Genomic DNA, 19,792 nt, shown 5'->3' with positions numbered 1-19,792 from the left:
TTGTTCCTTTGCAAGGGAGTATTCAGCAATATTCATTGTACCTTTGTTTCTTCTTTTGCTTTTGGTCATTGTACTTCTCGTTATCAGATTCTTTAGCATGGGGCAGATTTCTAAGCTGTGTCACCCACAGGTTTACAATTTGACTTTACTTATTGCAGTTAGCTCATGGCTCTTTGTTTATCGTTGCTGTGTCACTCCCTCCAGCGAGTGCCAGGTCTAGGTTCTTAGTTAGACTTCAACCATGGTCTCTGTAGCCCCAGCTCCTGGCTCACCACTCTCCACCTCCTGTGATTCCATGTTGAGGCTGGGCCATCGTCTGTACAACCTTTCTCTCACTTTTGGTTTGAGCAGGGTTAGGGTGACACCAGCTGTCCTATATAGCTAAGTTGTTGTTGGTGGTAATCTTGCTGGAACCTGTTGACCATTAGGACTGAGGGCCAAATGGACTTATTTTGATCCATATGATGCCAAAGTTGGTATTATTTTTGATGTGGGATGAGTGCAATGCACTGAGCTCTGTGAGTTCACTCCCAGCTCAGCAAATGAGCAGCTCATTGTTGTTCCTGCAATCTTAAAGTTTTTCCACACTGTACAGAATAGCACCTGAGGTGGCACTACCAGAGTTTTTGATCTGCTGGCCTTCAGGTCTGAAGGCTACCTGGATCTATCTTGGGTAGAACTGGTAGGATGCCACGTTGGTTCAGCTCACCGAGCCAGAAATGAGTTCACTCCCAACTCAGTGCATGTGCAGTCCTGTCCCACAGTCTTTGTCCCCCCACACAAAATGGCACCTAATTTAGCTCTAGGGGGCGAACTGAGCTGTGAAATCTACCCTGTTCCTGCACCGGCCACCTGGGACCTGCTGCTCTGTTTCTGCTTCTGGTCAAATCAAATGGACCAGCAGGACAAGTAGTTCTTTGTATGGGTTCACCTTCTGAGTTCTTGGTGAACACCCCTCCCACCTTGTTGCTGGTGGAGTTGCGGCTGCTGCTCGCTGAATGCCGCTGGGTATTGGTCGCTGAAGCACTACACTATTGTTTTCGTTTCCTTCCTGTGTCTGTCAGTTTCCAGGTACCCCTCTGCTGTCAATCTGTCCTCTCCTCTTTGCTGGAATGTAACCTCTCTGCTTCGCACTGGCTAATGTTTCTCTGTCCATTTAAACATGTCCTTACCCTATCCTGCCATCTTGATTCTCCAAAAATAAATAAATCTTAAAGAAAAAAAAAAGATTTATTTTCCCAGTTTGATTAAGACTGTAGAGTTAATAATTCTGAAGCTCGGTGACTCCTGAGCTTGATGGTGACGACAGAGGCAGAATGCATCTACCTCCAAGAGCGCAAGAAGGGTTCACATCTCCTGAAGCATCTGTGACACTTGGAGGCCCATTGCTTGTGCCATCCATCCAGTCCAGCTTCTCTGTTTGGAACTTGTGTCAGGTGCTTGGATTCCCTCCTCCAGCCTGCCCTATATTTGCTGGCAATTATACAGAGAGGAGGAGAGACAGAGAGAAAGAGCTTCCATCCAATGATTCACTCCCAAGTGACTGCAATGGCTGACTGGAGCTGAGCAAATCTGAAGCCAGGAGCCAAGAACTTCCTCTGGGTCTCCCACATGGGTTTAGGATCCCAAGGCTTTTGGCCGTCCTTGACTGCTTTCCCAGGCCAGGGTGCTGGATGGGAAGCGGGGCTGCCAGAATTAGAACTGGTGCCCATATCAGATCCTGGCGCTTTCAAGGCGAAAACTTTAGCTGCTAGGCTACTGCTTCGGGCCCTCAGTGTGATCCCTGTAGTCTCTCTTAGAGTCATGAGGCTAAGTTTGGCAGGCAGGGTCAACTTCTTTCAGTTGATTTTCCTATTGTCTTAAAGACATGGAATTCTGACTTGCAGAAGAAACGCAAACATTTGGGGGCACATGAGTATATGTTGAATGTAAAATTCAGAAGCTAAAAAGAGGAGGAGGAAACAAAATTAGAATTTAATGTACTCAAGAAGAAAATGGGAGAAAAAAATTGAAATTTTGAAATGACACTGTTAGTATGATTAAGTGACAAATCACCTGAAAGCTAAAAATTTCAAATGAAAACCTGATAAGGAGTATGGATGTAAATTAGTAAAAAAAAAAAAAATCAGTCAAGAAAATGGAAATAGAAGTTAAAGAGTAAAAATAAAAATTGATTGAAATGGCAGAGATAGAAAACTCCAGTCCATAGATATTTGGAGTCTGTGAGTGATAAAAGGAGAACAGAAATAAAAGAAACCCTGATTATATATGTATGAAAAATGACCCACTGATAACTGTACGAAATTGGACTGAAATTATAAATCCTAGGAGAATGATTTTTGGATTTAAAAGATAAAGTCCTCTGAGACCCCAGTAAAAATGATGGAATGAGAAAGTCAGGCTGGCATCAGACTTCTCGATGATACAGAAGCCATGATATGCAGGGACAGTTTTGCACTGTATCACAGAAGTTGTGAATCACAGGTTGTGTGTGCAGCCTGCTGGGTTTCAGTCCTGAGGCAGTGGAAGAGGTTTTCAGTGTCTGTGAACTCAGACACTTGTGCACACCCATGTCTTTCTGAGATGTTGGCAGAGGAAATGATGGGGAGCGCTTCTTTTGTTCTTTCTCTTTATAAGGTTTATTCATTTGGGAGGCAGAATTACACACACACACACATGCGCGCACGGTGAGATAGAGTGAGAGAGCAAGGGAGAGTGCCTCTTTTTTAATTGTATACATTTTATTTTTGATTATTTTTACGTATTTGTTTAGGGTGTAAAGGGTCAAGGGCTAGAAGAAAGTGGGTGAGACCATTGTCTTCACATTCTGCTTTTTTTTCCTTTCTGTATTTGGGGTAAGGGGAGAAGCCACACCCAGCCTCCCAACCATCTCAGGTTCCCCAGTCTGGGGCATGCTCCTAGGGTACTGCTCAAGTGGTTTTGGTAGTTCAGCAGTTCTGTATTGCAGCCGATCTTGCCACTCCAATCATGGTGAAATCTCTCCAGACTCCACTGGCTGACATAGTCTACCTTAGAGTCTCCATTTTCCCAGGTATTCAATGCCAACTCTTGGCTAGGGTAGTTGATCGATTTGTTCTGTTCTCTGTTATGGTACCAGGTCTCCTCTGCAGGCTCCAGTGTACTGCCATATCCTCCATCTTCATCTGACTATGCTGTCCACTACTCTAAGGCACTGAGGATGCCCTGCTCTGACACATTCATTCCACGGTCAGACCAGGGAGAGTGCTCTGTGCACTGATTTACTTCCCAAATGGCTACAGTGGCTGGTATTGAGCTAGCCTGAAGCCAGTCCTAGTCCCAGTAACTTCATTTGGGTCTCTGGCATGGGTTGCATTGGGGCATAGTGCACTGCTTTCCCAGGTGCATTAACGAGGAGCTGTGTCAGAATTCAAGTATCTGAGATTGAACCAGTGCTTATATGGGATGCCTGTGTTGCAGGTGGCTATGTTATGTGCTGAGCCCACAATGCTGGGCTCTGGGAAGCTTTTCATATGTTTAGCTGTGTAACTGAAAACAGGGATTGAAAACATAGGAGAAGAGTATATGCATGTCATATGTTCTGACAGAGTGGAAAGTATGGCGCTAAAAATAGCGAAAAGGGGAAAGTAAGATAAGGTGATTCCCTCTTGTACAGATAGTAAATGAGACTTAAAAAGATATTATGTAAAGTTGACAGGCCCACAAAACAATGTTACTTTTTTAAAATGTATAGTAAGATGTAAAAGATAAGTTACAAATATACTTCTAATAATATTTTTAAAGGCAAAGACATCACACCTAGATTCATGAGTATGACAATTCAAATCTAAAATAATTTTATATTAAGAAAGGCAAGCATTATGCATCATTTTAACAAGTGGGAATGGTTTTAAGTCACCTAGTAAGAAAAAGCATTTTTCAGACTGGATGATAAAGTGCATCCCAGCTTTATGCAGGAGGCATACAGGCATTCTTCAAGAAATCTAAAAATTTGTCAAGCCTTTTGAAACAATGAAGATAGCAATGGATAATTCAGTTCTCAACTCAGAAAGCTAGGAAAGGAGCCAAAGAGTGAACCCCCCAAAAAGCAAAGGGAAGGAATTAGTCCTGATTTTGAAATAATAAAGTTGAGATCAAAACACAAAGGATAAAACTGTGAATCAAATTCTTTTTTCCTGCGAAAGAAAATTGTTAGATTTATTCAGCGATAGCCAAGAAATATGAAATGCAGTAGGCAAGTACAAAAGAATTCATATATTTCTGTAAGAAAGAAGGTGAAATAAAATGTACCCATGCTTGCTTATCCTTGCAAAATAAATGTAAGAACAAATAAAGTGCAACACTTGAAAGTTGCCTAAAAGTGGCTGGTGAGGGAATACTGCAGATGGAATAGCAGGGGCGACTGCCTGGCACTTGTCTGAGTTTCTCTCTCAGGAGAGTGCTTCTGTTTTGTTTTATAAGAGCAGTTTCTTTCTTTGTGCTCTGAGTTTGACAGGGGCCTGAGTGCCCACATGGTCAGATTTGGGCAAGGACCTTCTCCACGTGTGCGGGGCTGCTGATTTGTGCTCTGTCCTTAAACAGCAGGGTGCCAGTAAGCTCTTCAGCCTTTTCTTGGAAGGGCAACAATCTTGTTCATGAAGCCCCTCCCTCATAACAGTTACCTGCCAGGGTCCCCATGTCTAAATTCCATCTTATTGGTAATTAGATTTTTTTTGTTTAAAAAAAATGTTTGCTCTAATATAACTTCCATTGAAAATCTCAATCCTGGTATGGCTAGGGGTCGTTTTGCTCATCTTCTTATGGAATGGTTCTTTCTTGTTTCAATTTGCAGTTTTGTAGAGTCAAATCTAATTATTTTTGCAGTGAATCTTCTCTTTTTGCACTTCCTAGTTATCTGTATCTCTCCCGATAAGTTCTTGTGGTTCATGGATTGATCATCCATAAGAGATGGATTCCTTGTAAACGCTCGAGACTGTAAATGTCCATTTCAACATTGTCTTGCTACATATCATAAATAATGAAGTTCTAGTTGACTAAAAGTCAATATGTTAAAATATAAAAAAAAGCACATTTTTCAAAATGTGGATTGACTTTTATTTATGGAAAGGCAGGGAGGTGTGGTGTTCACTCTCCAAATGCTTGTGACAGTTGGGGCTGGACCAGGCCACAGCCAGGAGCCAGGATTTCCAGCCAGGTCTCCCCATGTGGGTACCCCAGCCATCATTGCCGTCTCCTAGGGCAGATGAGCAGGATGCTGCATCAGAAGCAGAGGCAGATGTGGGACTGCAGCCCAGGCACTGTGATCTGGAATGCAAGTATCGCGAGGGGCGGGGGGCAGCTTAATCCACTGTTCTGTCATGTCTACTGTCAGTTGATTTCAACATGGGAATTTAGGGAGCAGGGACAAAAACATTTGACTCATAACAGCTCCTAACCTTCTGTTCATGTAGACTGCACATTACTAAGTAAAAGAACAATCATTTTAAAATAGAACTGGTGGGATCCAGCATGGTAGCCTAGAAGCTGAAGTCCTTGCCTTGCAAGCACCAGGATCCCATATGGGTGCTGGTCCTAATTCCAGCAGCCCTGCTTCCCACACAGCTCCTTGTTTGTGGCCTGGGAAAGCAGTTGAGGATGGCCCAAAGCCATGGAATCCTGCACCCACGTGGGAGATCTGGAAGAGGTTCCTGGCTTCGGATTGGCTCAGCTCCAGCCATTGCAGCCACTTGGGGAGTGAATCATTGGGTGGAAAATCTTTGCCTTTGTCTTTCCTCCTCTTTGTATATATGACTTTCCAATAAAATAAAATAAATCTTTAAAAAAAATAGGAGTGGTGAAAAACACCTTCCCTCGCCTCCCCTCTCCTCCCCTCCCCTCCCCTGTCCTCCCCTTCCCTCCCCTCCCCTCCTCTCTCCTTCCCTCCTTTCCCCTGTCCTCCCCTCCCCTCCCCTCCCTTCCCCTCCCCTCCCCTCCTCTCTCCTCCTTTCCCCTTCTGGCTTCGGATTGGCTCAGCTCCAGCCGTTGCTGCCACTTGGAGAATGAATCACCAAGTGGAAGATCTTCCTCTCTGTCTCTCCTCCTCTCTGTAGTTCTGACTTTCAAAGAAAAATTTTAAAAATCTGTGGAAAAAAAAAAATCTCTGTTCAGGGACTGTTTGCAGTAGCAGAGGGCGTAGAGTCACTGTCTTGTGGCCAAGTGACACAGGAGAGCACTCTGCATTGCCTGTGTGATGCTGGGACAGATCCACCATGAGGGCCGGTCTGCTTAACAACTAAAGGGGCTTACAGTATTAAAACAAAATGTCAGTTTCTGGAAAGATAAGAAGCCGAGGCAATGTTCTAGAAGTAAGGAGGCTAACATGAGAATTGCAGTCAGCTTTCCTGGGCTTCATCCTGTGCTAGAGCACAAAATGCTATTAAGAACATTAGTGAGTCAAAAAAAAAAAAAAAAAAAAAAAAAAAAAAAAAAAAAAAAAAAAAAAAAAAAAGAACATTAGTGAGTCAACTCATGAAACTAGAAGATGGCAGTTAGCCTACATAAAAATGTTTCTAGTTTGGGCTTATTATAATTCAGGCTACTGGACATTTTTGTGTGCAAGTCTTTGTATAGACTGCTTTCAGTTCCCTCAGCAAACACTGAGGAGTGAAATGTCTATGACAACATTTAAATTTTAAATAAATTGCATTGTGGCACAGTGAGTTAAGGCACTGCCTATGTTGTTGGCATCCTAAATGAGTGCTGGCTCCAGTCTTGTCTGTTCTACCTCAGGTCTAACTCCCAGCTAACGCACCTGGGAAAGTAACAGATTCTGGCCTGAGCGTTTGGGCCCCTACCATCCATTTGAGAGACTAGATAGGAGTTCCTGGTTCCTGGCTTTAGTTTATCAAGACCTGCCTCTTGTGGACACTTGAGAAGTGATGTGGTGCATGAAATCTCTGCACTCTTTTTGCCTCCCTCTCTCGCTCTGTTTTTTTAAATACATAAGGTCAATTTTTAAAAAGAAACTTATTAATATAAGGTTAGGTTCGCTGAAGTTGTTAATTCTTCCTATTCATAGGAAATATGCTTGATATACTTAGTGTGAAAGAAACATAGTATATGCAACTTGCAAATATTTCCAGAAAGGGAAAATATGCATACGTACCTATGTGTGTGCTCATGTGTATTGAAAGGGCTAGAGAGAGATACAAACGGAGTAACTTTGGTAAATGTGGGTAAAGCATGTATTTCTTTGTACAGGTTAAGCCTGCTTAATTGAATACAAAATCTGAAATGCTCCCATATCCAAAACTCTTTAAGCACCAACATGAAGGCACAAGTGGAAAATTTAACCCTATGAAACTGTGAATGATATTATATAAAATATCATATTATATATTATATAATACCTTATATAATATATTATATATAACACATAAAATATAATATCAGGCTGTGTGTATCAGATATATATATGGAATATAAATGAATTATATTCATTTATATTTAGACTTGAGTTATAGCTCTAAGATATCTTATTTTGTATATGAAAATATTCAAAACACAGAAAACTCTGAAATCTGGAACATTTCTGGTTCCTAGTGTTTTGCATTAGAGATGCTTAATCTGCATTATTCTATGAACTTTCCTGTGACGTTGAAAACATTTCCAAATACAAAGTTCATAAATGCTCAGTGTGTTATGGTAGAACATTTTTTTGTTGTTTTTCAAATCGATATTAATCTGCTCATAAGTTTTATTAGGATGTGCTAAGACAATTTTGATAGTGCTTGTTGTAGGGCACACTGTCTGGGTTCTTTGCATTTCTTTGTGTTGGAATTGTCTGAAACAGTACTGTAAAGTACAATTCTTTTCTCAGCAGCCAAATCCCCTTTGATTTACCTCATATCTGCGGGTGTTGGCCACATTTCCAGTCTTTAGCATAAATAGGTCTCAGGAAGGCCATGAGATTTGCAGCACACCGACAAGCTTCACTTCGTTCACTGCCTCCCTGCCTAGCCGATTAGACAAATAGGGCTTTTTCAAAGTGGAGGAAAGCCACTATACAGTTTCTTTTCTAGTCTAATAACATGTAGTGTTCATGCGTTCTCTTGCTTTTTTAAAGGATCATCTTTTCTCGCTGTGTTTGTGTATTTATATCTATCTACCTATCTACGTGTGTGTATATATAAATATCTCATATTTCCTCTCAACAATTACAGTATAATACTAAAATATATAAAGAGTGGTGTATAAGGACATGGCTTGTTGATTCTGAAACTGCATTTGAACTAAATAACTGTTCCTTTTGTTCCTTTTGGCGTCTCAGTATCTCCAGGCTCCAGCACTTGCTTAGCTGCTACGACCCCAGCGAAGCCGTGGTCCTGGGAGAACGCTATGGCTATGGCCTGGGCACTGGCGGCTACAGCTACGTCACAGGAGGAGGAGGGTAGGTATGCGCTCAGGACCCCATGGGAGACACCACCATGTGCAGGTGCTGAAGTCCTTAATGGAGCCTGGTGTGGTGTTTGCATATGGTCTGCTTGTGTCTTTCTGTATGTTTCCATTCACCTCTAGATGACTTATCATTTCTCATGCAAGGTGCCTGGTTAACCATACTGTACTGTTTAGGGTATAATGTCAATCACAAAAGGTCAGACACATTTTTTTCCCAAAATTTCCAGTCTATGCTACGTTGAATCTGTGTATAACCCATGATTACAGAAGGCTGACTGGACTTGGAATATGAAACTTTGCTCTTTGTGAGGCAGAACTGAGTCGTTGGCCTGGGATCTATACTGAAATGTGAATGCTCGGTGCAGGGCAACTATGGGTGTAATAGCAAAACAGACATTGTGTTTGTGTAACATGAGAACTCATGGGAAAAAACGTTCTACCCCTTGAAGAAGCAATATGAAAATGTATGCCAGCCTGTTTGATCAAAATGTCCTCAGCACAATGATTGCCTCTAGACAGCTAACTGGTTTTGATTTTCTGTTTACACGGGAAAAATTAGATATAGATTTTAATTTCATAGAATAAGCTATTAGGCTTATTTTGAATTACCCAGTGCTTAATAAATCAGATTTGGGAAGAGTGATATTGAAGCTCGGGCTTAGGCAATTAACTAATATTTGTGTAAGATTTATAGGTTTTAAATAACAGTTAAAAATCAATGTTTTAAAATGAAGAATCTGCCTAATCCCTTACGGGGAAAGATTTTAATTTGATTTATACAAGCAAATCAGTGGAGCAGTTGGTCTTTCTATTGTTGCTGGAATCTTTACTATTGATGTGTTTAGGGAGAATCTTGGCTTGTCAGTTACATGAAGTTACTTGGAATAGCTTGTGGAAGAAAATGGAGTTTAAAGATAAGTTTATTTTGGTGCAAAAATTTTTGAAGACCCGGCATATTTAAATTTCCTAATATGTATTTTCATGAGCTTCTCGAAGCTTGCTGAATGCCCACTGGGTGCCGCGTGATGTTCTAGGTACATACTTTTGCTCATCATAGTCCTCTAGATTAGGAAAGCTCTTAGTACAAGGTCCCAGCTGTCACATTGCAGGGGGTCTGGATTGGGTGTGTGTATGTGTGTCTGTTTATGCAGTAGCTCTTCTGTGGTGATGACTTAAGGCCAAGCTCACCTTTATAGAGTGGGGCATGCATTACTCTGAGGTCATTAACAACAGCAAGTGGGGATCCAGGGAGGCTCTGGAAAACCCCACCAGAGCAGGACCGGGTAGTATTGACATTTTCATTGAAATAAAGCTCAGACTGGTTGCAGTCTTCTGGTAATGCATTTTCTTTTCTGGATGAGCTGTCAGAGCCAGTTAAGGCTGAAGGAATGGCATTTATTCAATCACATTTCTCGTTGGGAAAGGGTCCTGGCATTGGTATGTGGGTTTAAAAATCTTGAAGCAGAGCAGTGTTCATATCATATACGTTTAGTGTACACATACCTTTTTATGTGATTTCTCAGAAAAATTATTTGGTTCTCTTTCTTGCCCTTTGGGTTCAGCTGTTAGGTCTGCGATGGGCTTTGAGACCCTCTAAGATCTCATGTTAGAAGCTCAACTGTCCAGCATCATCTTTCATTATTGCAGAAGGTCGCTCATTGACTTGGCTAGCCTGGTGGGCGCCTGGCACTAGGAATGCATAGATCAAAGCCCCACTGACTAAGGTCAGAGTTGCAAACACCACTTGTCATTATCCCTACTCTTGCTTCTCGTACCTGTGCAGGCCCTGCTGGATCAGCTAGGAGGCACCTTAACCTCCCCTCTCTTCTTCCTCCAGCTCACCTCCGGGCATTTCCCATCATCTCTAGTTTCCCATGTTAAGACTCTTGCCTGTGCTGTGCCATCACCCTCCTCCTCTTCATAACATCTCAACAGTACCCATACTCGCAATATCTTCATTTCCTCACTCCTGTGCTCATTTGGAGTCTGGTAACCCCACTGGGGCCAAGCTCAGTGGATCTTTTCCAGTCTTTATGTTAGCTCGTGTCTGGGAAGCCTCTGATAAAGCTGCTTGTTAACTTAAAACTTTTAAGTTTCTGGAGCGCCATCTGACCATTGTACCTTGTCTTTCTGATCATGCTTCATGATTCTTTTTACTTATCCCTTCAAGGCCAGGCATTGTTCCCACACTGTCTAATCTTCTCACTCAGTAATTTCTGTGGATGATTTTACCCATGAGTTGATGCTGACACATCTCTGCTTCCAGTCCAGAATCCCATGCCAGAGGACACTTCTGCTTGGGTGATGTTCAGAAATGTCACACTCAGCACCTTCCATCCTCAACTCGTCACCTGTAACTTGAGTTCCTGCTGCATCCCTGTCCCTGGGAAGGCATAAGAATGGTCAGGTTGCTACCCCAGACTCAATGAGCCCACTCACATCTCCCTGTTTTTCTCCCACTCACTTGCAATCCACTGAATTGCAAAGTCCTGCCAACTTTACCTCTTGTGCGTACCTATTCTGCCCTTGGTTGCTCTCCCGGCTTCTTGACTCATTCCAGCCATAGCTGTTCTCCAGGCTGTAGTCAGAGAATCTTTCCAGGAGTCAATGATCCCTTTTTCCCTTGATTAGAGTCTATCTGAAATGCTTTCCCCCGAGTGTAAGCCCTTTCTTTGTACATAACAGATTTCTCCAGAGTCGAGATGACCTGGGCTTTCATCATGCCTTCTGCACCTTACCCACAGCCTACCTGGGCTGCCCAGGCCTCTGCTTTGAGGCTAGGGCCCTAGCAGGTTATCCCCTTGCTTCCTGCTAGAGCCCCAGTTTGTCCCTAGGTTTGTTGTTGCTCACCAAGAAAGACTTCCTCTCCCCAGAAAGTTATTCAGCGAGGCCTCATGGCACCCTCCTCTCTAACAGTTCTGTAAATAACTAGGATTTTTATTTTATCCAGATTTTTCTTCGACTAATGAATAAAAGTCTCCTACCTTGTTTGATGTCCCAGTTGGGAGTAGATCTGCGCCTGTTGTGTTTGAGAATGCCCCTCTCCTTCCTTTCTAGGCTACCAAGACCTTTGTGATCTTGGCAGGTGCAGTGTTACCTTTCTAGCTTCCTCTGCCTTAAGGAGTTTGTACAGAACTTCAGGAATAGTTCAGAGGTGCTGTTTCCTCCCTCCCCCTAAAATATGGCATCTGCTGGTCTTTACATAGCATTGTTCCTGCACTCCAATCTCTGCATGACTAGTTTCTTCTTGTTCTTTGGACTCGATATAGCAATCTTATATTTGCTTCACTGAGCTTACAGCCTAGTGTAGCCCTTCAAATCTGGATTTAATGCCTTTCTAGTATACTTTCATAGCATATTATGCAAACCATTATCATGTAATTACCTATTTACTGTCATATTTTCTAAATAAACTATGAACTATTTTCTAAAGCAAACTATAAACTACTCGAAGGTAGCACCTATGTCTTGTTTCTCATTATGTGCCCATTCTAAGCATAGGGACTCACTTTTCTCAAGGTACAGTGCATAAGTGAATAAACAAATCCGTGAACACTGCCCATTGACCTTTGAATAAACAACATTATCCAGTATGATGCTCTTTTTGGTAACACTTTTGCAAAGTTGTAGAAGCCTTTTTCGTGTGATTGTCTCAGGTAGATCTTTGTTAAAAGCTCCAGAGGGGCTGGCTCAGAGGTATAGTAGGCTAAGGCTTCACCTGTTACTCCAGCATCCTATATGGGTGCAGGTTGATATCCTTTCTGCTCTGCTTCCCATCTAGCTCCCTGCATATCATCTGGGAAAACAGCAGAGGCTGGCTCAAGTCCATGGGACCCTACATCCATGTGGGAGACCAAGAGGAAGATCTTAGGCAGCTGGCTTCGGAATAATTCAGCACTAGCCATTGAGGTCATATGTGGCATGAACTAGTAGATGGAAGATCTTATCTTCTCTCTGTCTCTCCTTCTCTCTGTAAATCTTCCTTTCAAATTAAAAATAAGGATAAATAATAAAAAAAGCTACAGACATGATGTTGAATAGATTCTTTACTACAGTAGAAAACCTTTCTAATGATCTAGCTTGAGCACCAGTGTTTTGTGTTAAGTAGCGATCCAGGATCAATGACCTGTAAAACCAATTAATAGAATATAAACCAGAAATTTTATTTATTTTTTTAAGATTTATTATTATTATTATTATTCTTTTAATTGGAAAGGCGGATATACAGAGAGGAAGATCTTCCGTCCAATGATTCACTCCCCAAGTGAGCACAATGGTCGATGCTATGCTGATCCGAAGCCAGGAGACTCTTCCGGGTCTCCCACGCGGGTGCAGGGTCCCAAAACTTTGGGCTGTCCTTGACTGCTTTCCCGGGCCACAGGCAGGGAGCTGGAAGGGAAGCGGGGCTGCCAGGATAGAACCGGCGCCCATATGGGATCCTGGGTTTGCAAGACGAGGACCTCAACCACTTGCGCCACTGTGCCGGGCCCCCAAATTTTATTTTATTTGTTTTTTGGTGATATTTGTAGCACTGAGAAGAATGCATGCCCATGTGGACACTGATTAGGGTAGGAAGCGTTGAGGATTAGGGGAGAGTATAACCAGAATTTTAAATGATGGAATATTGGAAGCATTTGACATAACAGTTAAAATGCCACTTGCAATACACATTTCCCATGTCAGTGTCTAGGTTCTAATCCTGGCTCTACTTTGATTTTGTCTTTCTGCAAATACACACCCTTGAGAGGCAGTGTAATGGCTCCAGTCACTAGGGCCTTGTCACCTCTGTGGGAGAACCTGGTTGACCTGGCTTTGATCTGCTCTGGTCCTGGGTGTTGTAGGTATTTTGCGAGGGAACCAGTGGATATGAAATCTTTGTCTGTTCTTCCTTCTCTTTGTCTTTCAAATTAATAAACTAATGTGAAATAAAATAATAAGGTATTGATAGAGTATGTCACATTTCAATTTCATAAAGTTAGGTGTTGCTTTTTGAAATGTCTATTCCAGTTTTATACACAAAACCATATGCCTACACACGAAACACATATATAAATGGTTTCAATGTGAAATGTGTTTCTTGTGGTACAGATAAGCTTTTGAAATCATCGCCTTCAAACACCCTTCCTAGCACCCCCTCCCAGAGCCAAGTCAGAAGAATGGACACAGTGATTTATGTGCACAGTTCTGTCTTGATTGGAAAGTGAGAACTCTGTGCTATTTGAATCCAGGTGCTTGTTTTCTCTGTGAAAATTTGAGTATTTGGAGAAAATTAGGAGAGAGTGACTTTACTGCTTTGGAAGTACTTCTTTCTATATGTCAGTCTGAGTAGGAAGCTGTGCTTAGACTGTTACCAACTTCCTCGATAGCCTTAGGGGAAGTGTTGGCACTACAACGCAAGAATGCCATGGTACCCAAACAGCCATTGTTCTAGAACACTCCCAAAACTGATTAGAGGAATTACTCTAGAACCCTCAAAACTGGATCTGCTTATCTAATGCATAGCAAGCAATCATGAACACCATGATGGTGAAAAGAGACTAGGTGTTTACTGCAAAGTGCAGAACCAGGGGTCAGGCAGCTGTCTCTTACAGTGCCTGGGCTCCTTGAATGGTCAGGAACTGACTTTCTTCTGGATTAGAGTCAAGGCTGAGAAGTAAGTATTCAGCATGTGCTCAGGTTCTTGGCTTACCTCTAGTGCCCCAGCCCTCCTTCCACTGGCCAATGATATTGTTTCCTTTGGAGAATATTGATGATGAAGTGGGCACCAGTCAGTCTGAGAATTGTGTGTAGAGGTGGTAGATTGTTTTTGTCGAGGCTGGAGATTCCTGGAAATAGAACCTAACATCAAGGTGTTATTTCTCTATGGGAGAGATACATGTCTCCTGAGTCTTGTATTCAGCAATGCTGTAGTGTTAGCTGCACACAAGATTCCCTTGGGTTAGTGAATTGGTTTCAGGAAAAGCAGGACAAGGAAACTTGAAGCTTAGGGAGCGAGGCCAGGAGGTCATGAGAGACCAGGACCTGATGGTTTCTAGCATCTGCATCCATCTCATCATGAACTGCTTATCTGCTGCTTGCCAGGACAGCAGGGTGAGAGCATTTCAGATGCATATGATGGTCTTCTCGATGTGCGTCCTTGATTGGATTCCAACTTTCCATTTTTAAAACTTTATGTATTACAGCAAATAGAAGTATTAACCTTGCAGCCTTCAACGTCTTTTCAACACTTGTGAGTTGGTAGACAGAGCAGCTGAGTGTTCCTAGCTGCAGGATGTGCTGCTGCTTTTCCATTTGGAAAGAGCTCATGAGTACACTAGAGCAAGCATTAGCTGCACCCCTTGTGGAACACTGATGTCTAACTTTCCTTAGCAGGCAAAAGTATAAGGTAATTACCAATGAAAACTAAATCACACGTTTTACCATGTGTACAGTAGGGTGTTTTGGAAAGGCAGATTTACAGATAGAAAAGGAGAGAGAAAACAGAGAGAGAATATCTTCAATCTCTGGTTCTCTCTCCAAATGGCAGCAATCACTGGAGCTGGGACAGTCTGAAGCCAGGGGTATGAAACCTCTTTCAAATGTCCCACTTGGGTACGGGGGTCCAAGCACCTAGGGCTTCTTGTGCTGCCTTGTGCAGAAACATTTGTAGGGAGTTAATTCAGAAATGAAGTTGCTGGGACTCTCACCAGCACCCACACTGGATGCTGGCCCTGCAGGTGGAGGTTTGATGTACTACACCATTGTGCCAGTCCCAATATACAGGTAGTTTTGTAGAATGAACTTGAATAAAAGCCTTTCCTTTTCCTTCTTTATTTCCTGGTTGCTGACAAAAGACACAAATTAAATAAATAAAAGAAAGGGGGGAAAAAACCTTCATTCTATACTGTTGTTTGAACCGAATGTGACTGACCCAGATACCAAAATAAGAGGTCTGAGGCTTCTTCACTGGAGCGCAGGAGGGTTTCTCAGAGAAAGGCAATTTATGGCGGATTTTAAGACAGGAAAACATTTAGTTTGCCTTTTTGCACAGTCATTTTTCCTGTGTCATCTTGGTTTAAGAGTTTTTCTTCTGTCTGGTTGTGAAGCTCATGGAAACCTGTTATTCCTTGTTGTGGCAAGGGTAGGGAGTGAGCCATCTGTGTTGTCCCAGCCTTAGTGTTTGATTGCTCGCCTTGGGTACACCTCTGAACTGAACCTGCTGCACCTGGAATTGTGTTCAAGTTCTCTGTCATTTTTATTTTCTTTCCTGCTTAACTACCCCAGGACACTTCAGCCCTCAGGAGGAAGGTGTTGTGAGGATAGCTCCATTCTCAGTTGCTGGATGCATTGAACTTCTGTTGAGTGCTTACTGTGTGCAGGGCCCCCAGTTTGGAATGGGGGTATATGGATGAATTTTCCATAGCTTAGCCTTAGAGAAAACCTTCATTGATCGAGAATGAGCTTGTGCATTTATATTGCCTTCTGTGCTGTCAGATTTTGGCCTATTCATGATCTGGAAAGACTCATGACTACAATAGAACCAGAGTGGTTACCCATCTGTATTTGCCAAAGCAGAGAGTTTATTGCAGTAGCTTATCCCAAAGTGTTGGGAAGGGCCAGAGACTTGAAAGCAAATGGCCAACAGGAGTAAGGGACTAACCCCAGGAAGCTGTTGTGCCTGCAAGGTTAGAGCAGCTGAAGAGAGTGCCAGTGCTGTTCCCTGGTGTCCTGTGTTAGCTCATGGAAAGATTTAAGTTCAGAATTCCACAGCTCAGTGAATGTCACCTTCACACCATCGCGAAATCATCAAGTCAGGAGCTATCTGTATATAAAAATCGCCTAGAAGGTAGGTAATTTCTCTCCAAAGTGACTTTGGTTTAATAAAAACAATGTTTTTTTCCAGAGTACTTGGTAAACACAGAAGTCTACCGAGGTCCGAGGTCCGCGGTCAGCATCTTTGTCAGCCTCGTGGCCTCTGGGTGTAGTTCTTTGTTCTGATGGAGGGTCTCTGCAGAGCTGCCCTGACCTGTGTCTGTCTGCTCTGGCTCCTCCAGAATGGTCTTCAGTAGAGAAGCTGTCAGGAGACTGCTCGCCAGTAAGTGTCGGTGCTACAGCAACGACGCCCCGGACGACATGGTCCTAGGAATGTGCTTCAGTGGCCTGGGCGTGCCCGTGACCCACAGCCCTCTCTTCCATCAGGTGAGAAAATGCGTTTTATTACTACCTAACGTAGACTGGGGCAAATGTCTTTCTCATGGAAGGATTTGACTTCTTTCTCTGAACATATTTTCCCAAAACAATCTTAGGAACCCTGTTGACAAGTTCCAAGGGCTCATTGCTAACAGACATTTTATCCTCTTTGATGTTTGTGCTAAACCATGTATGCCCAGATGAGATACCAAAGCATCCAGGAAGTCAAGTGGAGTTTGACCAGCTTTGTTGAATGTAGAATCAGGGAAAAACGGCTCGGTTTCATTTGTAGTTAATTAAATTGAAGGTGTTTGAAAATTATGAGTTGCTCTCTAGAACTGTGTAGGATTGACCAGATTCTGTTCTACTCACCACTAAGTCTATGTAATTCTATAGTATCCTCAATTTTCACATTGTCTGTTAGCCGTATTTTTCCAGAGTTTTCTCTTTTTTTTTAATAAGAGTGTATATTTTTAGTGCAAAGAATGCATTTTTTTTAAAGATTTATTTTATTTTTATTAGAAAGGCAGATATACAGAGAGGAGAGACAGAGAGGAAGATCTTCCGTCCAATGATTCACTCCCCAGGCAGCCGCAACGGCTGGAGCTGAGCCAATCCAAAGCCAGGAGCCTCTTCTGGGTCTCCCACGCAGGTACAGGGTCCCAAAGCTTTGGGCCGTCCTCGACTGCTTTCCCGGGCCACAGGCAGGGAGCTGGATAGGAAGTGGGGCTGCTGGGATTAGAACCGGCGCCCATATGGGATCCCAGGCGTGCAAGGTGAGGACCTTAACCACTGAGCCATCGTGCCAGGCCCCGGAGTTTTCTCTTTAGAAGTTGCTTATACACTTAGTTACTAAAGTTTATTCAATTTTAATATAATAACTCAAGAACAAGGAGATATCTCCTGCATTAGCAAAAAGAAATGAGATAATATTTACAAGGAATGGTCACTGCTTATAGCTTTCCTGTATTGCATTTGATATTGGAGAGGAGAATTTTCCTATATTATTTTTAGTAAGTGTTTAACAATCAGGTCATTGCATTTTCTTCCATTCCAAGAATAATAGCAGAACTATTCATATGTAAGCTAAAAATAAACCATAGATTCTCACCCATCTAACGTACTTCTTCAAGAACTTGAAAGCTTCTTCAAATCTGGAATGTGTAAATGGCACGCATCTTGTAAGTGCCCTGCTTTATATTGAAAACAGAGTGTTCACGGTGTTGGTAACCAGTAGCAAATAATGTCATAGCAACATAGAAAATTGATCTTGACCGACAAAAGACTGTGGTAAACAACTTGAACAAGGCAACGAATGTGTTTGCTTTATCAGGAAAGGCATACTCAGTTTCTATATCTTTCTGAGAGAGGATAAAAATAGATCTTTAATAAAAACAGGTGTGAGAAACTTCCTTCCTGGTACTAGTCCAAGTTTCTTACCCATCCTAGAATATTGTCAAAGGTCATGCCTATTTAAGCGTGTTTTTGATGGCCTAGAAAAAGCAGCTCTTCTCTGTCCTTCCCTCTCTTGCTTTATCTTGTGATGTTTCACTCCTGGGACAAGGAAAGGCAATTAAAATTTTTGCTGTAGAAGGGCAATGATTTATCAAAGTTACATGACAAGTTTTAGATTTTTATTGCAGCCCTTTTCACTTAGGGAAGAGTCCATGAGTCAATAAAATGATAAGGAGAAAAGAAAGACGGCAAAGAATCTAATCTTTGAGCAGAAGTCCTTTGAAGATCATTCAAACGTAAAAGAACATTTGCTGTTTGCTACACTCCAAGATACTTGATTTCTTTAATTGTTATAAATGTTGAACCTTTCCAGCATCATAAAATAGATTTAAAACCTGTCCTTCCCAACAGAGCGTGCTGTGTTTTCCAGCCCTGAGCCTCTTCAGAGAGATAGGAGTCGGATAGTACTTCTCACTTGCACTATTTGGACACAGCTGATGTGTTTGTTCAAGATGGTAGATATGTTTCTTTCTTTTGCAGACAAAGGGTTTTTTTTAGGGGAATGTTTGTTTGTTTCTTTTTTTTTTTTTTCAGACAAACTTTTATTAGTGGAGAGAGTCTGACAGGCTGCTTCCAACAGAAGATGGTCGGGGACCACTTCCCTAGGCGGGGTGACCACATGAGGGAAATGGACGCACAGTGTATACAGCACTGGGCCCTTGTAGATCTTAGGCGTGGGGGATGGGAGAAGGCAGCGGCTACCCAGTTTGCGCATGCCTGTGGCATGTAGTGTGGCTTCTCATCATGGTGGATGCTGAGCTTCTGTGCAGACAAGGTCAGGATGATTTGGCATTCCAGACACTCCTTGCTTGGAATTATCTGTTTGACTTCTGTAAGGTGGTGGAGTCACTTCTGCCCTGCCCAGCCTAACATTTCAGACTTTTGTTTTATGGCATGGATGGGCACTGTTTGGATCTAAAAAGGGGGTGTTGTGGGGAGGGCTAGGCCAGAACATTAGTGAACAGAGGCTTAGATTAAAATTGTGACTCGTGAGGCCTTGTGACGCAAACAGGGTATGAAAAGAAGCAAAAATGACACGCAGGGTGGTATTAAAGAAAAACGCTCCTGGTTTTAGTGTGCATGCGCTGGCAATTAATTATGAGACGGAGTTCATCTGGACTGCTTCTAGTTCTGGGCTCTCTCATTCACTCCCCCTGCTTCTGGAACCTCTGGCTATTGTCAGTAGCTAAAGTAACTGTGCTGGCTTTTTTGAGCTGAATGACACCAAAGTATGGGGCCTGTGGTCAAGCCAGGGCACAGCAGAAAGTGGCCTCAAGAGGGCCACAGTGCCAGCTAGCAGGACCAAGGAAAGCTCTACTGCTACCCAAATCCAGAAATTTCCCCCATTGAGAGGTGAATAGAAGTTAACAGGAGGGGTTTGGTAATTAGGTGGGTGGTAAGGCTGGCCAGGGGTATGTTTAGCCCAGGCCTATCTGTTCATTTGGGGTTCTGGAACAGACATCTTAAGGGTGGTGTGAAACTTCAGGGGAGACATCCCATCGACTCCCATTTCCTGGCTGGACTGACAGGAGAGCTGGCCTGAATAGGAGGCTAGTACAGAAAAGGCAGTTTCTAGATGGAAATATGCAGCTTTACCTGACCCTAGGCCATCTCTCCATAGCAATGGTGGTTTTGGAAGCTGGGCAGAGTGAAGGGGTTTTTTAGCTTGTGG

The 19,792-nt window shown here is 42.7% G+C and overlaps 1 protein-coding gene across 1 annotated transcript in view; it reads left to right on the top strand.

Moving 5' to 3' along the window:
• Positions 1–19,792, top strand: part of B3GLCT (beta 3-glucosyltransferase) — a 125,587-nt gene that overhangs the window by 96,876 nt on the left and 8,919 nt on the right. The window contains exons 13-14 of the mRNA XM_040979826.1: positions 8,309–8,428; positions 16,470–16,614. Of these exons, the coding sequence (XP_040835760.1) occupies positions 8,309–8,428; positions 16,470–16,614 (265 nt within the window). The remainder of the gene's footprint in view (positions 1–8,308; positions 8,429–16,469; positions 16,615–19,792) is intronic.

Source organism: Ochotona curzoniae, unplaced genomic scaffold (assembly GCF_017591425.1).
Source record: "Ochotona curzoniae isolate NIBS_2020 unplaced genomic scaffold, NIBS_Ocur_1.0 contig_3332, whole genome shotgun sequence".
Classification (NCBI taxonomy): domain Eukaryota; kingdom Metazoa; phylum Chordata; class Mammalia; order Lagomorpha; family Ochotonidae; genus Ochotona; species Ochotona curzoniae.
This window is presented reverse-complemented; position numbering and strand designations above follow the sequence as displayed.